General features: G+C 38.1%; 1 protein-coding gene across 9 annotated transcripts in view; it reads right to left on the minus strand.

Moving 5' to 3' along the window:
• THRB (thyroid hormone receptor beta) overlaps positions 1-20,273 on the minus strand; it is a 165,192-nt gene that overhangs the window by 20,609 nt on the left and 124,310 nt on the right. Inside the window, exon 1 of one of the 9 annotated variants that reach the window (XM_035556354.2) lies at positions 686-779. The exons of the other annotated variants lie outside the window; for them this stretch is intronic. Coding sequence (XP_035412247.1) covers positions 686-698 — 13 coding nt within the window. The 5' untranslated portion in view covers positions 699-779. Of the gene's footprint in view, positions 1-685; positions 780-20,273 lie in introns of those variants that run through there. 9 annotated transcript variants of the gene reach the window in all.

Here is a 20,273-nt window from a genome sequence, read left to right on the forward strand (position 1 = left end):
CTTTTCTCTTTTCTTTTCTTTTCTTTTCTTTTCTTTTCTTTTCTTTTCTTTTCTTTTCTTATTTAATCAGCAGTGTTAACTGCCATCTACTTACGTTACTTCAATATAAAATATTACGTTCATCACTTTTGCAGGATTGTGCCCATGGCACAAGATAAACACACAATCTGATCTCTTTGACTGATTCAACAGGAAACATGGATAGAAAAATCTCATTCCAAGAAATCACTTGCAATAAAAGTGCACAACAAACATCTTTTTTTTTTTTTAATTTCTATTAAAAATCTGAGAGTGATAGCCACACTTTTGTTTCTTTTTAATACTCTTCCCAACAGCTCATTGGGTCAGAAGCTGCAGGAAAGCAGGAAAATTGGACCTTTAGCAGTGTTTTAAAAATATACATGATTCAGACAAACAGACCATGCCAAGAGGAAGAAAGGGGTCTACATTCAGTTCCTGCAAATTGTAACATCCAGTGTAAATAATTTCTAGTAGTTGCAAATATCCAGTCCGACCTCTGTTTAAATTCAATGCAGTTTCATTTGCCCAGCATTGCAGAGAAGCAACTCCAGTACATTTTTGTTGCTACTCACAGTTAGAAACAGTATCAGCAAGAATGAAATTCAACAGTATTTTTCTAAACTGGGTGCCAGCACAGAAGCTACAAATAGTGCAAGGCTGATACCTTGCGAGGTCATGGACAGCAGCAGAGTTGTGTGTTGGCGTTGGATGGTTTGAGGAAGAAGCAGAGCAACAGATTTCTCTCACTCCTTGCAGCACTGAGGGAAAACAGAAGAGGGGTAGACTGATCGGGACTTGTCTCTCACGTCAGCGAGCATTTTGGCTTCTCATGTGTTCAGTAAGCCTGGACCAAAAATAAAAACTCCTATGTGGAAGAAGAAAATGTTGTACGGTAACCCAGGTGCTCTCCAACTACAGAAGAGTGTCTGATGACAAATCTTATGGGAGCAGTAGGTAGGTTCCTATTTCCGGTGTTTGTATTTCATCCCGTATTTCCTGGTCAGAGACTATGAAGTGCATAGCCAAATGGAATCATTCAAAGCAACACCCACCTCACTGAACTGTGCAGTAATAGCCAGTTCTGTTCCCTCGTCTTTCAAGCCTGTGTCTAGCATCCTCATGGACTATCATGTACATCCAGTATGACCCTCAAAGTTGACTACGTATCAAGTACGACTTGGCATCGTCATTCCCATGCCCACTTTGGATCTTTGCTCTGAATGGAGAACACCAATAAACGACCTCGACGTGCCACGTCTGGCGTTTCCCCGCAGCCTCTGGTAACTCCATTGCTCCAGACTCCCACCTGCCAGCCTGCCTAATCTTACCGGCTTGGCAAGGCTAAGTACTCGGCAGGACCATCGCCCCTGTCTCAGAAGAGATGTTGTATAATCCACTATAACCAATCTTGGCGGTGATCTACGGTATCTTTTAAGTTGCAACACTCCTTGTAGTGGCATGGAAAGAAACAAGTCCCTTCTGTAGGAAAATGCCCCTGCAGCTGTAACGACAGACTGAGACCTGCTAACCTATGCAGTCACGCAGCCAGTGTCATTAATGCTGTATGCCCACATTCTCAAATCACCATTTGTGGGAACGACACCTCAATGCACACCCTGCACGGTATAGCAGATTGGTGGGACACAAAGAGACAGTCTGTGGCTATTTCTGCCCCCCTGTAACAAGGCAAAGAAAAGCTATTTAAATGAAAACAACCCCTGAAAAATGATACTTTTTTTTTTCTTTGTACCCTGGCACACGTTATAGAAAGCACATTTTGAGAAAAGCAAAATGCAAGTTTTAGTTTTGTTAAAGCATCGTTGCATGGACTTTACAGCTGAAGGTGCCTGTCTGCACGCACAATTGGCTCAGGGAGTAAACCATCCCTTAAAAAATTCTAGGGCCCAGACTGTGCTCGACTGTCCAACTGGGTACGTGAGACTGACAAACAAATTGTGTCTATGTACCAGATGTTCCTTATCTGATTGTTCCTGATCCACCATAGGCTTATTCCTTGCAAGCAAGGAAAGACATTTTTTCTACTGCACAAGAACACTTGTGGTTTAAGACCATTACTCAGTATTTTGATTTTCATTGCACAATGGCACAGTCCTGTATTGAATTTACTCTCTGAAATCTTTCCCCATCTGGTATGGCTTGCATGACTAGAGACCACTCACTAAAATGAGGAGTTCAGACTTATTCATAAGCTAGTATTCACCTACTAGACACTGCAGTACCAAAATGAAAAAGAAGAAATTAATTACTACCTTGAGAATCCCGAAGTGTTTTAGAACTGAAAAGAAAATTCATACTGCTGTTCTACCAATTTCATAGTTGTGCTGTAACTCCTTGCAAAGCATAAGAAAATTACAAGAACCATCCACATATCGTCCTTGATACATATGTGTAGAAGTCTAAAGGATGTTTATTAGACAAAACACAGAGCTTAGTCAGGAAAAGCATACTCCGTTCTTGTCTGTTTGTACAGTTATTGATATTGATCGGAAAGGCTGTGCTGATACACTGATCCCTGTTTCCCGCTTTCTTTAATTCACTCCCACTGAGACAAATTGCTTACTTCTCCTTCAAGCTTGGAAACACAGAGAATGTTGTTAAAACAGATTCACACTTCTTGGTAGCTATCTGGCTTGCTTGCCCACAATTTTGATTTTTGTTGACATTCTTCCATTTATGGAATTACTAAAATTTGGAAAGAGATTCTGTAAAGCTAGAAATTGGAACATTTTTTATAGTCTCTTTTCTCTTTTCTAATCTTTGGGTTGAGTCGGAAACCTTACCAACAGTAGTGCATTTTGCACAGATGTGCTTGAAAATACTCTAGCCCATACTGTTATCACATAAACTGCTGTGCTCAGTACTATACTTGCATCCATTACCAGCAAAATGCACTACTGTAGGTAACACTCAAGAGTCAGACCTTACAATTTTTTTTCCAAAATTTTTAAATATTTTCAGAGACCATACATTAGTATCACAAGTAACTTATTTATTTACAAATCTCAGTGAACATTGGTTTTACTACTGGCATAAAAACAAAAACAAAGTATGACTTACTCTCCCATCCTTCATTTGGTTGTGCAAGGGTTACACTAAAGGAGCTGAAAACACTTTTTTCACTGACATTTTTATTAAAAAAAGAAATGGATATAATTCCAAATGCATAATGATTTGATGAAAGAGATGCCAATTTTCTGATCACAGCTACCACTTTAGATGTGTGGTCAAGAGCAAAACTAACCATTTCTAAGCTCTAATTGTTAACGTACTTGGAGCTGCTCTCCTGCAGGAGCCAAAGATGAAAAATACTCAGCCTTTTGTAACTTCATTATACGTGTACATACTCCCTGCACTGATAGGAAGACATTTTGACACAACCCCCATGTTGTATTTTCTTGGCCATTCAAAAAGTACCCTTCACACTGCTAAAAAAGTACCCTTATGTTTTCACACCGCTAAGAACTCTGTTTGAACTAATTCAGTAGCATACTCTAGCAGTTACACAGTTTGTATTCTTAGCTGCATGCAAACTGCTTGAGAAAATATAAAGGGATATACTGACGAAAATTACAATTACAGTAATAACTTTCGAATCCCCATTCACTCAGCATATAAAGGCCCTTAAAAAGATGGCATTGACCTCAACCTTACATATGGGAAAAAAGGGAACAAACAGGGTTGAGTAGCTTGCATTGTTACAGCACGACTCAAGAATTTTAGCCTGCAAATCTGTATGTTTTGGGTCAGATCTAGTTACTTCTGGTCCGCCCCCACAGCACCTGAAGTTAAAGCTTAATTTCATGGACAGCAGTGGGCATCTTTTGTTAACTTTGTCTGCGAAATCCAGCCCTCAGCCCAGCTTCAACTTTGCAAACCTATTTTCCATGTTGTCCAAATGGCCAAAATACTTCACACATCCCAAGTTGGGGATATGGAGGTTTCTGGAGATACTTCTTTTGTACTTTGCTGACTGCACTACCTCTGTCCTGTCGCGGGGTACTCCTCCTTACTGAACAGGTGGTGTGAGCTGATGCGGGGACATTTTTGTCTAGACTCTCAGCCTCTGTGCAAAGGTTACGTGGCATGGGCTCGCCAAAAGGAGCACCATCCATCCATCACGCAGGGCTGCGAGTGGCACTGTGAGAGGGATAAAATATTCCAGTGTAAACTCTCTCAGACAGAACCTGGAATAGTACCTCATTCTCACAAACATCAGCCCTGTTCTGCTCACCAGATTCCACGGCCTCATGTCGAAAACAAAGGGTATCTCGTCATCTGCTTTCTGGGGAAGGAAAAGGTCCAAAAGCAGTTCCTGAATAGAACGGCAAGCTCCTGTACAAATGCTGTGCCGCTATCTTTTAGCAGCATACAGTACAGCACAGAAGACCTGAGGCAACAAGCAGATGCAAAGCTAAAACCACACCTCCATCTCCTGATTTTCCAGAGCCTTTTTTTTCCCTTAAAATTTGAGACTTTCATCAGAATTTGTGACAGATAATCAGGAAATTATAGTTTCTAATGTACTGTAATAAGTAGAGCAGCTTAAATGTTTTTATTTTAGAATAACTAGCTATACTTTCAAGGTACTTACTTTTTCCCTTTAGTAACACATTGTTGGAATCTTTCATTCCTGTTTTTTGAAGTTACTTCCTGGATTCTTTTAAAGTGACATTAAGACAGAGAAGTAATTAAACTCCCCTATATCCATGTACCCTTTTCAGCATTAAATGGTGATGTTTCTTTCTTCCCAGATGGAAGAGACTTTAACTATTTAAAACCTAGCAAAAGTTTTGATAAGAAAAGCCTCCATGTGCTGCTGCTTTAAAGTACAACCTGATTTGAACAGACGGAATATTTTTGAGCTTACTAGGAATTTCAGGGGACTAACAGAAATGCCAACTGCAACAATGAAGACTCCTCATGGACACCTGCTTAGGGACTTAATTTTGCTTTAATGGGCTATTACCAAGGCTTTTCTAACAAACTCCCTCTTCTCCCCTCAAAATCAATTCTGGATCAATACAGGCACACATGCCCTGTATGGAGCCTTCTGTTCTTAGGACAGGATTAAAAGATTCGTTAGTTTTACGATAGCGTGGTTAAAAGATGGAAATTAAAAAACAAAAAAGAGATGGAGAAGATGCACATGTCCCACACGGTTAGATCTGGTCTGCTTAACAAACTCAGCATTTGCAAAGGTTCGACAGAAGGGATGCAACTTTGAATTGATTAGCACAGCAGCACAGCTCTGAGGAGTCCCAAAGAATGTTGCTCTATCTCCATGAATGATCAATTAAAAGCCTGCCCGAGAGACAGCTTCCATCCAAATTCACTGCCATTGTTCGTGAAACCGAGGTAGTAGCAAACACGGGCAGACGAGTGGTTAAGTCAGTTCTTTTAACCAAACAAGTAAAAAACTTTAAACAGAGCATAACTTGTATCAGCGTATAAACTGTACTGAAAAAACTCATTTAAAACTCTGACATAGGTATATCAGTTACTATTTAAGATCCTTTAACATTCTGAAAAACATATTCCTTTACTGACTTTGCAACAGCAAGTCTCTATTAAGTTGATACCGTGTAATATTTTTTTAACCAAAAACGAGACACAAAAGAAGTCTAGAAAGAGTTATAAATTCTTCAGCTAAAACCCAATAGTAAATAGCATTAAAAAGCCTTTAAAATGTTGCACAGTACAGAAACATATATTATTTTCAACTACATTTAGTCTACAGTTTGATAATGTTCTTACAGCTTCCTAGCACAGTTTTTTAAAAATATCTCCTTCATTATGAAATACAATGCTGTTCAAGGAACAAAATTAAGACATTTTTCTATCAAATGTATAGATTTATTGCACCAAGTGCTAACGAATATTGCCTGCACAAAGGAATATATTTCAGATTTCCATGTTGTTAGTAATATTAAACAGTCTACTTTGACTACAATGCTACTTCAAAAATAGTAAATGGTGTTTACCTAGCTAGTTCCATCAGATTCATTGGCATTTTGGATAACTGCGTAGAGAAAATCTGGTCTTAATAGAAAAAGGATATTATGTTGATACAACAGACTGTGTATGTTTATTCTTTAATTACGTGATTTTAAAGAAACATGAGAATGTATACTCTGTATGCATCAGTTTGCTCGTCTGACTTCAGAACAAATAACACTGAAAAGATTTTCAAGCATTTGTTGGCGTTTGGGGCTCTTTTTGAGAAGTAATATCTGCTTTGTTTACTTGAGAGAAGAAAGAAGAAATTCTAAAAACAAGCAAGGATTCAATCCGAAGGGAGCTGATATTGCACTCTGATTCTCTCCCACAAACATATTGATTATAGCAACTTTTTGGATTCAGAATAGTCTGTTGCACAGAAAGAAGCTTGAATTTTCAGCCTTTTCTGCTTTGGATAATCAGTAACTGCATGGTTTTCATTTAAAAGAGAGTTACTCTATTAAATGTAATCATTTTTCCCATACGTATTTACAGTTGTATTTTCAAAATATTTTGCCTGAGTTCCTGAGTAAACAGAGTTCACATACACTGGCAACAAGGACTCACACAAATTGTTTGCAGGAAACTAGAAAACAGCTTTAAGATGAAGAATATGTAACGACGGCATTTCAGAAGAGAAACTTTCTTATCTAGCTCACCGATGAATAGTAAATGAACTTAATAGCCACGAAAAGCAGAAAGCAAGCAACAGATATGAAAATGTCTTTTATAGATTAAGAAAAAGTGCTTGGAAATCCTCATTGCTCACAGAAAACCTTACGATCACCTAGCAACCTATGTTACTGCTGCTTTCAATTTTGAACAGGCAGCCTTCACATTCAAAGATGTATCTGAGCCAACTGATGCAACTGTAAGTTTAAAGCAAAACAAAAACAAAAACAGAGATTTTTTTTTTGTTATTTAAATAAATTGCCCCTACCTTTCTTCTGAGAGTACGATGGCGACTGCACTTGAGAAAAAGTAGGTTTTTCTTCGGTGAAATATTCAGGCTGGTTGTACTGATTCAGGGCCATGTCCATGTCAGAGTACTCGCTTTTAAACACGTTTCCAGGGTAACTACAGGTATAAGGCTGATTCACCGCCCAGGCCTGTTCCATATATATGTTGTTACTGTGCAGGACCTGAGCATCACAACTGCTGTAACCCTGATTATCTTCGATATATGTGCAATAATCAGTGGACTGCATGTAGCAATTGCTACCAGCAGCTGGGTGCACTTCATATATTTCTTGCATACAGTAGTTCATTTTGTTACCCTATCTCAGCTTCTACTTTTCGCACACACACACACACACACAGGCATGCATACACATGGAATGGGAAAGGAGCACTGAATATACAACACCAACAAAGTCGACTGCAAAACAGCCCGTTTTACTTTGGAGCGGCACCTGATGTGCTAAAATCCTATTTATACTGGGATGGCTTGTGAACTCCCCTGCCAGTCAAACATATTGGGAAGCAGATTTATGACAGTCAAAGGTCTTAATCTGTGACTGTAAGTTAATTCCAAGGGAAGATGGCAGACAGGTAGCAATGAGCACCAGACAAAGAAGCGACGTCCCGACAAGCCTCCTGTTCCACTGTTTGTCTGCAATAATCATTTTATAAACCGTTTCCAGCCTTTCCCAATATGATTAGAAAATGATTACTAAGGCAAGGACACAGTTATGTCACTGTAGTTGTCAACTTAAGTGTGAAGCATTATAAAGACTGCTTAAGAACTCCCAGAGGGCATACGCTGAAAATCCTAAAATCAATAATCCTGTTTTTCAGCATTAAACCACAGAAAATCCAATAGCGCTGTGTTGATGACCCAAACAGTAGTCTAGTTTTACGAAATTTAGCAACTTAATCTGTCATCAGCTTTATTGATTTTGGTTTACAGAATTACATGCATGAATCTCCCCAGCCTTCCACACACGTACAATCCTCCCTATTGCCTGGTAATGCAGTTATGGGAAAGCAGCTTTTTTAAACTTCAGTGATTTGGGGAGGTAATTTCTATTGAGTTCAACAGGTGGGAAACTTCAGAAATAATATAAGTTAATCGGCAAAAAAGAACGCTACTTAAATATTACCAATAAGCTAATTGTTTTGCAATTTTCTTTCGTAATCTTTTATGTTTCGGTAATGAAAGACTTTCAGAAATGCATCTTTGTGACAACAGCCTGAGTAGAGTAGGCAGAGCTTTTTGCTTGTTTTGGCTCACATATTACACTTGTGTAACACAGTGTGAAAAAGCACACATTAACAGTTAAATTTTTTTTTAGCTCAAGTCCATGATGTAGGTTTTATAAACGGGGATTTTGTCTGCGATAAAAGGCATGTATTAGGCAAGACCAGATTTTTCTAGAACGGATGTGCAGCACTTCCTAAAAAACATGCCTGTGTTTCCTAAGAAACTTTGCAACAGTTGTTTACACAGAAACCCCAAGCCCATACCCGTTTATATGGTTGGTCAGTAATTCCGTAGTACATACAAATGCAATACGTACAACCTGCCAAGCTTACTTCTCCACGCTCCCCAGAAAGAAAACATTCCACAAGTGCAATACGTGGGCTGTTCATTTACCACGAAACAATCTCCTTTAAAACTAGCAGCATTTTATGTCGGAGCTCGCACAGAGGTGAGGCTGCATTTTACAGGTTAGCAGAGCAGAGTACCTAGATATTTTTGCACCACCCAAAAAAGCTTTTGAGAACTGAACTTTAAATTCCCAGTGGGAATTCCTTCCCTTGTGGATTTGCTCTGCCTGATGAGGCAAAATTTTCTCTTCTCTTGTTTTTCTCCCTCTTTGATTTAGGTTTGTTACTGAAAAACTAAACAGAATTGAGACCATATGTAGACAGAGCCATCGCAGCCAGGATGAAACCTGAGGATATGGTTATCATGATGTGGCACAGGCTGTGAATTTCTTTGTATTCCAAGATCAATTCCTCAAACATTATTTGTTTTCTATTGCTATGTCAATAATACTTTGAAATGTGTCGTATGTGCTACTTTTCACAGAATTACTGTAATATTGCAAGGGAATTAAATTACAAGAAACTGCAAAGAATGAGGAGAAAAAGGAAAGCGGATGAAAAGAAAAAGCCTTTTCTGACAAAAAAGAAAAAAAGAAAAAAGAAAAAAAAAAGAATGATAAACACCGCCATGGAATGAGGTTCCCTTACCTGTAATGTGCTAACAATAAAGAGGTTTATAGCACTGCAGATTGCTGTTCCCTTGGAAACAAATCAGTTCAAAAAGATTGCAAAGATTTAGCATCACTATTAAAACTGAAATATTCCTAAAATATTTTCATTTGAATCTCTTAGGGTCCAATCCTGCAGGTCCCTTTCGTGTACCACTTTGAACTAAATCATGTGATAAAAGACAGATGGATCTTTATCAAAAGTCCGAAAGTGGAGGAGAAAACAATATTTACAACTCTTCATCTTGTATTCTGATTTGAATATTAGTCTTCAAATCATGTCACGCTGAGCTTTCACTTCTTTCAGCAATGTAGTATCACATTCGGAATTTTCTTAGTTCACAAGTGTCTGTCTGCTTATGCTAACACATGGAAATTAATCACTAGTGGAGTAAAACCTCAGCTGTGGGCAGACAGGCCAACAATAACAGAAATTTTGACATTGTGGCAGAAGAAGATCCAAAGTTTTAACCCTTCACAGTCGGAGGTGTCAGCTCATTACAACAACAACAACAAAAAATCGAAATCTCTTGCTCAATATGAGTCCTGAATGCCCCAAACATATTGAAATACTCACCCTGCAGTAAATCAGAAACAAGAGCAGAGCAGTCAGCAACGTTACTGCAGCCCGACTGAGAATGCCTGAAATGAGGTTTCTGCATGAAGACTGCCTTCCAGTAGACCATACGGATCTTCATTGACTCAGGTTTTAAATTCTCTGACTAAACCTTTTAATTATGAAGAATCAAATGTCCCACTAAGCTGCACTTCTCTTGTGACTTAACTCGGTTACTAAAATAACAAAATGAACCCACAGAAATTTTAAGTAAAGACAGTATTCCTGTGCACGATCCAACAGAATACTCCAAAACTGCCAAGATCCCCAAAACACCAGAACCCAGCATCATTCAATGTAACCCACCCTGGCTGTGTCTCTCTGCTACCTTCGTGATTGTGCAGGCTGCACGTTACTCACAAGAGTCGCATTTTCCTGACTGCTTCTAAATTGTGCACACCTGGTCTACCTCGAGGCTGCAGGTAAGGCTGCTACCCTCCACTTCCAAAAGATTCGGAGGATGTGGGAAGTATTGTAGAGCCTTCAAATTATTCAGGGAAGAGTGCAGCTCCTGAAGGATCAAACGGAAGGATCTTACGTTCACTGTGTTTACGCTTTATGCATACAGAAGGAAAAAAAATACACTATTTAGTCAAAAAACAACTCTGCACAATTGAAAACGTGGTGCCAAGGATCAGCTATACCTTTCTAAATTCTATCTACACTCATACTATCAGCACCTAGTTTTTAAGACAAGTTTTTACATGTTACAAAATAACTTATATTTCCTATTTACAGTTTTCCTCTTTGCCGGCATTCTCGCAGCTATTTCTAATGAAGGTTATGGGAAAAAATTACTAGATTGCTCTTCAAGATGAATGCAAACCTGCACTTTCAGGACTTGTACCACGTAACATGGAACACATCCGTGAAGACAATAGTGAGAACAACTTTTGAGCAGTAGTAATGTCTTTTGCAACACAACATCAATTGTCGACTACAGCTATCTCCATGCCCAAGGGAATTACAACCTCTCTGTAATATATATATTTGCACTACCTTATTCATTCACTTTATGCCCTATGATCAGAGGAGACTCAAAATGATGTTTCAAAAATACAACACCACAAACTTATTGTTTGAGGAATCTAAATATATGCTTATCACTTCAGTTCTGACCCTTGTGGATAGTGTTATAAACTAAGAAAGAAAAACTTGAACATCAGAATCCAATACCGAGCACTCAGAAGAACAGTATATATATATGTTTATAATATTTATTTTGAAAGCTCTACTTCTGACTAAATCGTGAAGTATGTAGAATTTCATTGCTGTAAAGTTACAAAAGCATTTGACAGTTCATAGAGTATGTCTCAATGGAATCAAAGACACTAAAATTGTCGTTTTGTCTACACTATATTTGTAATATCACATTGTACAGTTGAGGGGAAAAGAGCTACAGCTTTCCTGCATAAAACATTTTATTTGGGTTTGCCACAGATTTCAAACTAGCTGCCTCTTGTTTGAACCCGAAGAAGAGCTTATTTACACAATCATACGTCTCTTCTCTCAGCATGTGTCAGTTAGTTCCTTCTCTAAAACTGCCTCACTCACAAAACCTGCAGTACCTTGGTTATGACATGCCACTGAATTTGTATGTGACTCATAAAATGCCAGTGTGATGTGCCTTTTATTGAAATTATTCAGGCTCATTAGTCTGTTTGGATAACAAAGAATGTCATAGCTTATATTTAAACGTTCAAATTCAATACAAACCCAGTTCTACCTTAAAATATTTGACATCTTGAATATGTTTGGTTAACAGAGCTTGTTCATGGAGCTTGATTGTTCATTATCAAGAATCGTCCAGGGTTTGCTCTTGCTTTTTCTTGTGCTATGAATGGAACGGAATGGGATTTCCTTGCAGTTTTCATGACCAATGAAGGCATCAGACTGTCTTTTCAGAAAGAATCTTTTCCTTGAGACGTTTGCCAACAAACTGGCTAACAAAGTTCTTGGATAGCGTTTGACAACTTTTAAGACAGTCTCTGAATAAATATTACTAAGCGTAATTATAATTCCTGTGACCCAGACAACCCAATTTGTTAAGTCTTCCCATATCTCGCAATTGGAAGGCCCAGTTAGCAGACATCACTTAATTAGGCAGCTTATCTCTTGAGAAAGTAACTGCCAACACTTAAAACGTGTGCCTTTTCCGAGTCATTCCCTCTCCCAACTGCACATGAACACTTTAAGGTAAAAATTGCTTTTATTCAAAAATAGAGCAGAAAGGTAGCTAATGTAGCTCGATAGAAGAGAATTAGCAGACTCTGGGGTGGGACTGTCTGGGTTTGGCAGCCTCCTGACAGCCCCGAGTAAGACGTTAAAGCGATCAACACCTGACATCTGTTAGCAAGGAGGCATTCTGAGGTAAAGAGCAACTAAATCTAAAGAAATCAGGTACTTAGACCAGTTTAACTTTTTCATGAGGTGATATCCTTCCTGACACTGTAATCTTTCTTCCTGGAGTGACGCAAGACTTAAATGAAAGAAAACAACTTGTAGTCTGTCCGTCTTCCTTCTCTCCCTCCTTCCCTCCCAATACACAGTAATTATTTTTTAGGTGAAGAACAACAAAAAACTATTTATCCCAGTTTAAAAATGAATTAAAATAATTTAAGCACTAAATTTGTGCTAATAGCTAAACGACTGTGATTCTTAAAATGAACCCCTTCAGCGCTGCTCTGATATGAACAAAAAAAGCTATCTGAAAGAAAACGGTCAATTCTGACTAGTGAGGCAAATAATATTTATGACAAAAAGTTCCATTTATTTGAGTTCTTAATGTGAACTTACTGAAGCTTTGGGGGACAGTTAATAATAAGAAAGAAGAAAAGGCAAGGAAAATAGTCACAGGTAAGAGATGAAAACCTCGAGAGCAGCAAATGAGTGCTTTACTTTGTCCTTGTATTTTTGATGTATCAAGTAAATGTGCTATTTAATAAGTTCAGGTTCAAAAAAAGATTTTTGATCAGCTTATCAAGACCATAAACAGAGAGAGAGAAATAAATACTTAAAGGGCTATAGGAATGGGAATGATTTTACATTAGATATCACACATAAAACCCCAGTAAGTACTCATCACATTGTCATCAGGGCTCTTCACAAAGCTCATAAATCATATAAAGAGAAATACTAAAAACCACAATTATCTGTGCTGCAAAATAAAATTAAATTAAATTAAAAAAAAAAAAAGGTAACAAGAAAACATCCCATACATAATAATGCTTTTATCAATGGCCAAATCCCTGACTATAAACAAAGACACAGCCTTTTTTTTTTTTTTTTTCTTTTAGCACAGTTTGCTGTGCTTGGCATAGTAATACCAATTACCTTTACACCTTTTTTCTTCTTTTTGAAACTCCTGGGAACTTGACAGGACTTGAAAGTTTGCTTTTGTATGGCCTGGCTGTAAAATTGTGCTAGTCCAAACTGAAGCATATCGACATTGTAAAAACTGCTGTCCATTCCTCTGGGTATCATCATTTTTGGAGTGTCTTTTCCTACAGAAATGGTTTTCCGCTATGCCCACAACATTCCATTTCTGGTTTCTGTCAGGAAGGTGAATCAGTCTGTCCCATGACAGGAGGCCACTTTCTGGATGCTTGGCAAATACTGCAGGGCTACAAACTGTTGGCATTGCCAGAATCCTGCTCAGGTGTGGAGTTTTGGAAATCAAGTGTTTCCCCATCTCTCTTGATGCCGTGGTGTTCCCATGCAGCTCCACTTGCCTGCACTGGTACGATGCTGAGCCTTTCAGCCATGCCCATTCAGCCACCACAGTTCCCCTTCAGTACAATTAAATATAAAATGTTCCCATCTGTGAAGCCTAAACAAGTAGGCAGCTCTACGTGGCCAGGCTAACACTAGACGTAACTTTCACAACTTCACAACTAGGACACAGGTCCCCGGGCAAGTTACCACCAATTTATTGCCTTGCTCATATGATCATTTGAGGTCTTGTAGGTCGAGGCTGGTCGTGAACAATTTTCAGATACTTAAAACACAAAACATCAAGGATTCAGCCTTGTTTGACTTTGCTCTTATCGTAGGCTGACCTGAGGGACACTCTGTTACCTAAGTGTGACACTCTTATGTGGGCATGCTTAGCAGTTCCGCTTTTGCTACCTACTGCCTTTCCCCGGCTGTGGTCACAGCGGAGCATCAGGCGCCGACTTTACCACAGGAGTTCTGACATGTGGGTCCAGGGTTGGTAAGAAACAGCACTAAAGCAGCATGATTCGATCTGGTTTGTCAAAATGCTTTGGTAAATTGCTTTATTCCTTCGTATAACAGAAACAGAGATAGCACTAGTGGATTTATCTATAAAGCTAAATATAGCCCATTTTCTATTTTTGGGTAGTAAAACTAAATGCTATTGAAATGACACCTCAGAGGCTGTATTCTACATTTAAGGAAATTAGTTTATTTTATATTATAGGTACCAAAACTCAACTACAAATTAGTTTTCTAACTTGCATATGGAAAACAGCAAATTCCTGTCATTTGATGACTGCTATCTACTATGGTTTTAATCATGGTAGGATTGTGTTATTTTAATGGACCAAAGAGTTAATTTCACATACTTTTCACTTCGTAAAGTTATTCAGATGTATATTAGCAAGCAAATGCACGCTAAGTCAGTTATTTCCTGAGAAAAATGTTTAAAAATAACTTTGGATATCAATTACCAGATCTAACATAGTATTGGTATTTCTGCATGTTTTGTCTTGAGAGCTCTTTTAAGGGGAACATTGCTAATATAGGACATAATTCACAAGCTTTAATTATGGTTATTATTAAATACTGTTATCCTATGTTAATCCCTGCTTACGTATTTATGAACTTTCCTCAATATCTTGGTTAATTTAAATGTAAATTCATACTTCTTCTTTTTTTTTCTTTTTTTTTTTTCCCTCCTGCTGGGAGCGTAAGCCCACCTGATATTTTAAGTTTAAAGTCCGTTCCTTCCACCCACTGTATCTCGGTTGGGCAACCATAGCATGAATGTGTCTGAGATACTATCTGGCATGACAGACTTCAGTGCATAGGACCAGTTCAGATGACTACAGAATTTGACCTTACCTACTTACTTCTGGCTCTGCAGATCTGATCTTAGTTCAAACTTCTTTTTCTTAGTAAAATTAAGGACTGACTCTAAATGCAGGCAATATGGTAAGAGAATATCACTTGTAGGAGGATAACCAGACTTAAAATAGAATAGTGAAAGTAACACAGAAAAATATTAGGCATCTAAAAAAATTTAAACAGAATATAATATTTTTTTCATGATTGTATCATTTTTATGTCTTCTAGACTTCATAAAAAGCTCAGACTCGGAGGGAACTATTGGATTATTCCAGTAAGACCCTCTGGGAGGTGCACAGAACTTCCCTTAAGATCTGAACCTAACTCGGCCATCTCACTCTTCTTGGCACAGAGCGAGCCATGCACTGTAACCCACCCTGGCACCAGGCGGTGGGTAACCTCAGATGATGTATCCTTCAGCACAAGGCTACTCTCCTCCTTCTTGTTCTCCGTCACATTCTAGCTATCTCCCTGCATGAATAATACAGATTTTCTTTTAAGTCTGGGAGACAACAGTGTGCAATATATATGTTATAGACAGTAATATAATTCACTTGTAAATAGATATTTCTATGCTTTGTCAGTTTCTTGAAAAGACCACTGATCCCATATAATCCTCTGCCTTGTTAAAAAAAAAATCAGTTATATCCATAACTCATTTCTTGCATTAGTACTGGAAACAAGATCAGTGATTCATAATCAAGACTGTTCAATCTTGTTAGGGAAAAATTCCCACATCCTTTTCCCCACTTTACTGTTGTTATTAAAGGCCATCTTTGCTGTCTTTTAGCTCGTATTATGAGGCTTTGCTTTACCTTTGATTTTAATTAAAAGACATACACTCATCATGACGGTAAAGCTTATCTTCCCTAAAGATTCAAAGAGGATATCACACAAGGCTTATAGATTTTTAAGTATACCCAGGAACTCTAAAGCCCTCCTTAACTTAAAAAACAAAATTAAAAGATATTTGCCAATTTCTGTATTTGCAAAGTATCTCTGTGATTCTTCAAATAGACATGTTTCAGCTATGAGAATAAACAGATTCTACTACAGCTTCCATCACCTGGAATTTGCCCAGTCAGAGTTTCCCAAAAGCTAACCCAATATCAAGCAGCTTTGTCCATTCTTTTCCTTTTAGTTCCCTCTGATTTTTTTTCTGTTTTGACTCCTATGCCAGCTAGAGTCTATTTAATTTTACAAGCCTCTATTTTATTTCCCAAATTCTCTTTAGTCACCACGAATGTTTTACATTCAAATTTAACTAGATGAAGAGTAAGCACTGATGGATCTCATATTTTGTCTTCTTTTCCACCACTTCTGTGGTGCAACAGATATGCATATCCTAAGAAATACCATTCAGCTTATTAAAATGTTAAATTACAGTTTCACTACAGGACTACGTTATTTATTCTACTACTTTTCTTTCCACATATCTTAGTTGATTTTGTCTAAAGATTTTTTTTCTTCCCATCAGAATGCAGTTTATATCTCCTACATCTGCTCTTGATTTTGTCAAACCAAAACCCTTTATAAAGGCTGATAATGTAATTTTGTATGAGATCCCTAATTGTAGGAGAAGAATCTCTCTCTCTCCCTCTAGCTACTGTTAAAATGGCAGAAAGCAGTGCAGCCTACTGGGATGAATCATGATTAAAACCACAGGCCTTATTTCAGAGTGAAGAGGGACTAATAAGAAGGGACGAGCGCTCTTCTTGTCAACCTAACTGAAGGAATTAGCAAGTAACTTTAGAGATAGAAAAGCAGCATATCATAGCAATAACTGGCACCTGAGCAGTCAACAGTCCAAAAAGCTTTCTCAGGTTTCCACCAGAGTGTCTGTAAAGATAAGTCTGTTTTATAGACGAAGCAAATTTTTAGCAGATCAAGCAGATTGAGCTAAACTAAAAGTACAGGCAAGGAGAATTCCTCAGAAATTATTTATTATGGGTCACGATAAAAACACCTAATTAGTGAATGTAAAGGTTGTCCTGTTCTCAGCTAGGCAGTTATTATCTGAATGTCAATATATAAAGGATATAAAAACAGTGGAACAATTAATTTGTTTTCATCTCAAATAATTATATGCATTTTTTCTACCAACTCTGCAAAGAGTGGTACAAGAAGAGATATCAAAACCCCTCTCCCTTCTATAGTACATCTCAGGAAAAGGGAGTCATAGCTTATTTCTTCCAGAAAGACAGGAGCTGGTAGCCAGGCAGCCAGGACGATAGCATTTTTTCGCTGGAATGAGCTGTGTACCGACCCTGACAAAAACTTGGGGCATACAGCACAGGATAGAAAAGAGTGCTTGTTCCACCAAGAGTACTCACCAAATCAACCCTATGGGTGCCACGTTAAATCCTCCCTGAGGTACCCTAAGAATTACACCCATTTTTTTTAGCTCAGGATTGTCCCTGTTATTCCCAAGGCTGGCATTTGCATTACCACTGTAATTGTTACGGCTTTATGCTGCAGGAGCTCCAGCTGACAGCTACATCCACTGGTGGTGAAAGCTGTTGTGTGTCCTCCTCGCAGCCCACACTGCTCACACTTTTTGGGAGAGCACAGACATTTCTTTTTCACCCTCAGTAACAGGACATCACTTGGTTTCAAGGCAAAAGACAAATCAACAGTTCTGGGATGTTACAGGCTTGCTATTTTATTTTTTTTTTTACAGTTACAAAGGCATTTCCTCTCACAACAAAATGTTATTTTACATTCCAAAACTGCTCACACCCTGTAAAAATTTCCACTTGTGGCTCATCAAAATAATAGCAGGAGGTGAAGAAGTCTCTGAATTGTCACTGCCGTACCTGATTGGAAAACAAAAGATTGACAGAAATGATTCTTATATAAAGGTTTATCTCTTCTCCTATTGGAAGTTTAATGAAAACTGAGCAGCAAGCGCAACAGCATGTTTAGTTTTTAGTTTTTTTTTTTTTAAACATTGAAGTATACAAGCATCTAAGGACATCTAAATGGGATGGCTTCGGAGAGATCAACTAAGGCAAATGTAATCAGGATTAGGACTGAGGGGTGCATAATAGGTTGATCAAGCTGCCTAGCTTTGCATGGACTCAGTCCAATAGCTCTGAATGATTTTCACCTAGTGACCTAATAAAAAAGAAAAAAAATACATTTAAAGGACACCCCTTCTCCAAGCAAAATTAAAACCAGATTTGTGTTTTGTGCAAGCATTTTAAAGCATACAAAGTAACTAAAACTGAAGGCGCATAAAGTTTTCGTGTGTTTGTGCTGGGAATGATAAAACTATCTGTGCCAGATGAGGCTAAGGTTTCATTTCTTCTCACTACTTTTCTGTCAGTTCCCAGCATTTTCTTTTCATTGCTTTGTTTTGCTCCTCTTCTCTCCTCTTTTCCATTCCCCTTCCTTTCCCTTTCTCCCAAATAACACTAACATTTTCTTCTTATTCTTCCTTATCAAACACTGAAACAATTCACAACGGAGTTTCCCAACTTTTAAACTAGGTTCAAGTGATCCTTGAATAAGAAGATGGAGCACAACTAATACAGACCGGCCAGATTCTTATTTGTGAATATGCAAAACATGCTTCCATACAATATGCTAAATAAAATATTTGAGAACATGTGATTTTTATCCTTTGTTTTAAAATGTAAGAATAACACATTGTAAAAAAAATGTGTACAATGAGAGATAAAGGGCTCTAATCAGAAGGCGGAACTAGTGATGTCTACTGAAACCACTGGTGGTTTCCAGGATTTCAGAAATGTTTGTGTGTATGTCTGTGCTGGAGGAAATAAACAGAGCCAGGATTATTTAATCCAGGACTGTTACACTCTTTACTTCCTTTAGCAGTGGCAATATCATAAAATGTTTAAATACTGCATGCTAATATGAAATACTAATACTTCGTACTAAATACTAAAACACTTTACAATATGATTTTGAATATGAAGTATATTTCAGTACTTTCAAAGAATCTTTTGGACAAAGATGAAACTGTTATGAAAGAACAGTGTGCAGATATTACAGTAAATGTAAAGTGTTCTTAATGTGTAAAAAAAGGAACATTAAGAAACCCGCAATGTAAAGTGCAATAGCTTTATCCTAGTTCTTACTGACAGGTATCATAATGAGCCCTTCAGTGTGAAGCAGTGTAATCGCTTCTTAAAAACACACTGAATTTCAATTAACTACTAAAGTAATAGTGGACACATACTTATCAAGAACCTGGGCTTGATGTTACGCTCAAATTTCTGAACATAAGAAAAAATTAATCAGAGGAAAAAAATATCTATAGGAATGTGGTAGCTTATCTGTAAACTAACCACAGGCAGGTTCTGAGCATAGAGAAGCAAATGGTTCAGGGTTTTGGTATGTAAAGCTGTTTGAAACCTTCCCTCTAGAAAAACGAACAGGAGATCTGTACTTGAATATGAAATCTTGTGACAGCTACAGATACAATCAAAATACTGAAAGAAACAAGTGACCAAAGGTATACAGGAAAAAGCAGTAAGATACCTGCTTATTGGAACTGGAAAAAAGTGGCACTGGAATTGCCAATACAGTCACGTAGATGTTAAATGTATCGGCTCCTTGTAGCTCTGCACAAGACAGGGGAGGTATTTTCCTGAGAACAAGGAGTACCTGAGCATGCCAGCACTGCTCACACCACAGGGCTCGCCGGGTTTCTGTTCTCCAACCGCAGCCACAAGTGGACACCCAGGGAAGAGTAAGAACAAAGCAGGCGAGATGAGAGCTCCCACCAATAGTCTCCCAAATTCCAGCTACTGTCAGCCCAAGGGATTGCCCCAGTCCCCATAGCCTATCTGCACCGTAGGAATACCCAAGGGATCTCTCTTTGAAGTACAGCCCAGTCTCCTCCGGTGTACGCTTCTTGCACTCATGTCTTTGGCAAGGAGTTCCAGTACCTGCCAGTTTTTTGTATGCAGAACTGCCTCTGTTTGTTTTCAACCAAGATTAATTTGATGTCAAAACAGACAGTGATCCCTCTCCAGGATTCATCCTGCAGACCACTGCTTGTATCCGTATGGGAAAACTAATGGATTATTACTTTCTTCATGTTATGTTTGGTAGTTCTTTTATTGCCTCAGAGTTTACCAAAACAAAAGTGAGAAGGCAAAACACTGTTTATAGATTAAGGATAAAATACCATAAAATACATCTTTTAAAATGTGTAAATCACAGTGGAACCATCTGGGAAACTAAGCTGCCCTTCAAAGCAGCACCACAGTTTTGGAAAATCTTGATCCTTAGTACTGCTTTGGCCACAAGCCCTCAAATCAATTCATATGGTCCTTCCTCAA

Source organism: Cygnus atratus, chromosome 2, assembly GCF_013377495.2.
Source record: "Cygnus atratus isolate AKBS03 ecotype Queensland, Australia chromosome 2, CAtr_DNAZoo_HiC_assembly, whole genome shotgun sequence".
In the NCBI taxonomy this organism is placed as follows: domain Eukaryota; kingdom Metazoa; phylum Chordata; class Aves; order Anseriformes; family Anatidae; genus Cygnus; species Cygnus atratus.